Consider the following 5,137-nt stretch of genomic DNA (forward strand, 5'->3'; position numbering starts at 1 on the left):
TAAGAATGACTAATGATAGAATGTACATTCAGTTGGACTTTCCGTTAGACATAAATTATAAATTCATATAAAATATATATATATATATATATTCTTTTTCGTAGCTCTTTCTACGCATCGATTTGATAATTAAAACGCCGTGAAGCTGCCAGATCTGATAAATGACGTCAGGCCGAATTCAGTCGCAGGAGCGACGCGCGTCGAGCGAAGAAATCGAAGAAACGTTTCTTCACACGTAAGACTGACACACAATTACTTCGCGTGCGTGTACGTGTATGCAAACACATGCGGTATCGGGGAATGCGTACGAGGTAGTACGGAAACCGACTGCCGTGGGTTTATACCGGATAAATCTTGTTTCTTCCCGGCGAGCGTGCGATTCTCTCTCTGTCGCTCCCACGGCTTCGCTCGGCTTCGACGGGTCCCTCACTGACCACATTGTCCCTCACGCACACAGCGGAAGAGGGACGGTATACTATAAAGCGGTACGCGTCAGGGGAAGCACCGAGCGTTTAGTCGGACTGTCTGACTGTAACGTTTGTCTGACTGCAACGTCCGTTTCTACTGCGCGCGTATGTACTACGCGCACCGTTGCGTAGTGCGAAATCTGATTAATTCAGAGAAATTAAAAGATTCTATCTGATTATAAATATTCTACATTTTAATATCTTCTTTAAAAATTTAATTTAACCGATTAATTTCATTCAACTAAAAATTATATTCATTCAACTAAAAATTATATTATATACTAAAAATAATTATATTTGAAAAGGTTTAAAGTTTATACATAGTTTAAAGGCTTATTAAGGCTTAATTATGTAGTTGGATAAAATAATTTGGGAAAAATGATTTGCTTGTATTATTGATTAAAAACTGTCTGTAGTATAGAGAGAAATGTAGTTAATGAACAACGAAGTCTAAGTTGATAAGCTAGCACACAATTGTGCACACATTCTACTGGAATATTTGTGCGGCATTAACGGATATATTGTGAGCTGCTGGTAATTGAGCGTGAAAAACAGACGGCGATAGTATTGAGATGTATAGAATGTCTTTATTACGCGAATGACAAAAAGGATTGCTTTTGCGAAAGTACACATGTTGATTTAACAAGTTTAGCATAACTACGTAAAAATGCTCGTTAATCGCCTCTAACTTTGACTCTAACAATGAGGATTAGAGATTTTTATTTTCAGAAAATGAATGCTTCGCGGAGTATCAATCAATGTAATTGGCTTGATAATAACTATTAATAATGCGTATGTAAATACATGCTGTAGACGACAGAAAATGCTTGATAAATCAATTATAAAATCAATGCAGTTTGTATTGATTTTATCAGCGTGTCCTTATCTTTACGCTGTTAGCCAGAAGCTTTTCTTATCATCTGATTTCAAATGTACACGAATTATGACATCTCGGAAATATCAACGGAGTTTTGTAAATTCAAACACAGCGCTTTTAAAGTATTAAAATAATAAACTCTAAGCTATCGGAAACTTGAAGCTGTCGAGTGTTGACTTACCGAGCGAAGAGATAAGGTTGCCCCAGAGCTCGGCCGTCTGCCACGCCAGGAAGAAGAAGCCGAAGAACCGTACGACGATGGCGTCGACTGGTTGGTCGGTGATCTTGGCATAGACGCCGCCGACCTGTGTTAGATACGTGGCCTTAGCGGCCCACATAGGCGCGGCGCCGAGACCCAGAAGTACTCCAGCAGGCACCAGCGTGTAGAATTTGGGATAAAACTGCGAGCCGATGTACGGCGCGTAGCACAGCATAGACACGCAGAGGGTCCACTTGACGGTGAGTCTCTTGATGAGGAAAGTGGGCACGAAGATGCACGAGAGCACCAGGGCGGCGTAGATGGCCGAGAGCGAGACGGTACCAAGGCCGTCGCTGGCGTTGATCGACGACTGCAGATTCGCCGTGCCCTGGAACGCGGTGAACTGCACCATGAAGGCGATCGAGACGGTGCCGATGTTCTTTAGGATACGCCATTTCTCGCCGCGCGACAACTTGAATTTCCGCGATTGCGTGTCGTCGTCGGCCACCGGAAGCTGCGGCGGCTTCTGCGGCTCCGGCGGTATGCCGTCGGTGCCGTCGTCCTTGTAGCCCTCGTTCCTGTAACCGACCCCGCTCACGGTCACCGTGTAAACTGTGTCATCGCCGCCGCCACCACCGCCGTCACCACCGCCGCCGCCGCCCATACTTCTGCCACCGTCATTTTGCGATGCAACCATTTTACGTGTCGGCTACCTAAACACACAATTACAGTTATACATAAGTATTTTTACTTTGTAGATATTTGTAGATAAAGGTACAATATAAGTAATTCTAATAAGATTTTATTTTTTTAATCTTCGATTGTCACACTTGACAAATTGACCCCAGCTTTTTACTTTGGGCAATGGATTTTTTAAAACTTACTTTCTTTTAAGAATTTTTTTTCAATATAATGCCACTTTAATTTTACATTCTATATAATCAGAATACATTCTACAATGTTTGAACTCTATTTAAGAATTTTTGCGATCCAATTAAACTGTTAGTTTTTAAACGGCAGCCTTTTAAAAATTAGTTTGACAAATGGGTTCCAAATGATAAACTTGATTGAAAAAAAGATGTGACAACTGAAGGTTAAAAACCAAGTTTAACTAATTGTAAGCAATGGTAATCTCCAGTATTCACTGTAAAATACGCTGATGTTCAATGAGAATAAAACATCTTATACACAAATAACATTTCAATGGAAAGTGCAACCAGTTAAAGGACAAGTTGTAATTTTTTGTCGGCAAAGACTGATAGATTAATCTGTGATATTTGCATACTAATTGATGGTTACATGATGTGAGATATTATTAATATAGGTACGTTCCAAAATATGTGTCATTGCTTTTCATAAAATGGAAAATTACTTTTATATACAATATATATAGGTATATATATATATATTTTTTTAAACGATATTAATAATTTATAGACTTAAAGACGCTTAAATGTTTTTGACTTATAAATATATATATATATATATATATATATATATATAAGTCAAAAACATTTAAGCGTCTTTAAGTCTATAAATTATTAATATCGTTTCAGCCGACGCTAAAAGTCAACTCAATAAAAACGGTTTTGCGTGAGTATCTGTGATTAACGCGCGTCCGCGTTAAATGAGAGTTTCGTCACCGTTCTTGACGCGAACACAATTACATGAAGTCATTCACGTATATAGAGATGCATGTGCACACCAATATGATTTTTATACGCTGCGCTTACACATACATTGTTCTGTACACAACGATATTACGATCGCGTACATTGCTTCCTGTGCCGCTTCTTTATCAGATTGCCGCCTCGGTTCTGCGCATCGCGTGCATGTCCATTTATGATTTATGCAAGTTGCAACCTATTCTTAAGTGCTATTACCAAACCAATTTCTAGTTACATCTATTTGTGTCTGAAATATCTAATTATTTATCTATTTTATCTATATATTTTATTCATCAACCAATAATGTTTTTTTTATTTTTTTACAATATTTTATTGCAATTAAATAATAACTAATTAAATTTTAATAATTATTTTATAAATTAGTAATACAAATTTATAAAGGGAAACAATGTTTCTTTTTGAAAAGAACAAGATTAAAATCTATACACTTTTCCCACTCAAATCGCTTTCATTTTTCCACTACCATTGCATTAGCCTTCTCAAATGATAAATGCAATATTAATAGATAAATGTGAAGAGAGAAAAAAGAGCCATTTGTCAAACCGATTAAACGATCAACCGGCTATTACATGTCTCGCGATTTTCCCATTAATTTAATGAATACATTTAACGCTGTATAGCATGCATATGGAATAATATGTAAACTAATATTAAGACAATATTATAATATATGCTATTAAAGTCAATTTTTGCATATGACTTTCTCAGGACTACTGCACAAACAAGAATCCGTAAACGCGGTGAACACGGCGTGACAAATGGCAACCTTTCGAGAGAGAGAACGGCAAGTCTGCGTAATTCTTAAAACGGCCGGTCTACCACGAGGCACAGGCGCCTTGTTTATGTGTAATATCCGCGCAAATGGACACGAAAATATTAATCAACCGGCAGGTATGTGCATGCATGCTAATCACGAGTGACTGTCGCGAGTAACGAATGATTTTTCACTACGATCGGAAAAGAACACGTAACGACACGTGCATTGCACTGCTCTTGAGAAAGAGGAAATCAAAATTATCGATAATTCTCATCTCGATGATCTCGATAATTTATCTCTTATATTGTAATTTATTTAACTTAAACTTTTGTATTAATCTTTATTCTTTTAGAAAGTAAACTAGCCTAAAATAGAACGCAAACGGAGGCAACAATATTAAATCACTATAAAAAGATTAATTGTACACGTTAATACAAATACAATGAACATATGTATGTACACATATATTTTTGTAAAAAATCGCTAATTTACCTCGCGATCTGCGAGGTAAATTAGCATTCCCTGAGGTAAACAAAATCTTATAAGAATTTATGCTTATTATATCATTCAAATAAAAAAAAGGACGTATTGAGAAAATATGATATATATATCGCAAGCACGTATTGCTTTTGCGACCTCGTAACTTTTTTGACTTAATATTAAATAAATATTACAATTGAATATCGTAATTATTGATATCCAATTATTATACATAATTTAATATTACTTATTAATGATAATTGAATACAATTATTTAATATTCAAATTGATACAAGAAATGACGTTTTACGTTTTTAAACAAAATAATACAATCCCTATTTCAATTTCACAATTTACATTTTTTATTTTACGAGTACAACTTCTAACGTGTTAAAATTTGAAGATTAAATACTGGATTAAATAAAAACAAAAAATATTATTCATCTATGTTGGAAATGTATCAAGACAAATGCAGATTGCAGTTGATTTCACTTCACGTGTACGTGCTCGACGGTTCTTTATTGATTGTGATTCTTTGAACAATCACCATATCTCTCGTACGATAAAAAGCGATTGCTACTCGCGTCCGTGATAGTTTTACCGTCGATTTTTTCACGAATAAAAAGCATGTCGGACCTGTCTTGTAAGGCCGCGCCTAATCAATTTGCT

At 36.2% G+C, this 5,137-nt stretch overlaps 1 protein-coding gene across 1 annotated transcript in view; it reads right to left on the reverse strand.

The window, feature by feature from the left end:
- The window catches only part of LOC105455956 (UNC93-like protein), a 53,238-nt gene that overhangs the window by 30,572 nt on the left and 17,529 nt on the right, over positions 1-5,137 (reverse strand). The window contains exon 2 of the mRNA XM_011699677.1: positions 1,526-2,256. Coding sequence (XP_011697979.1) covers positions 1,526-2,240 — 715 coding nt within the window. The 5' untranslated portion in view covers positions 2,241-2,256. The remainder of the gene's footprint in view (positions 1-1,525; positions 2,257-5,137) is intronic.

Source organism: Wasmannia auropunctata, unplaced genomic scaffold, assembly GCF_000956235.1.
Source record: "Wasmannia auropunctata unplaced genomic scaffold, wasmannia.A_1.0 LD335828.1, whole genome shotgun sequence".
Lineage (NCBI taxonomy): Eukaryota > Metazoa > Arthropoda > Insecta > Hymenoptera > Formicidae > Wasmannia > Wasmannia auropunctata.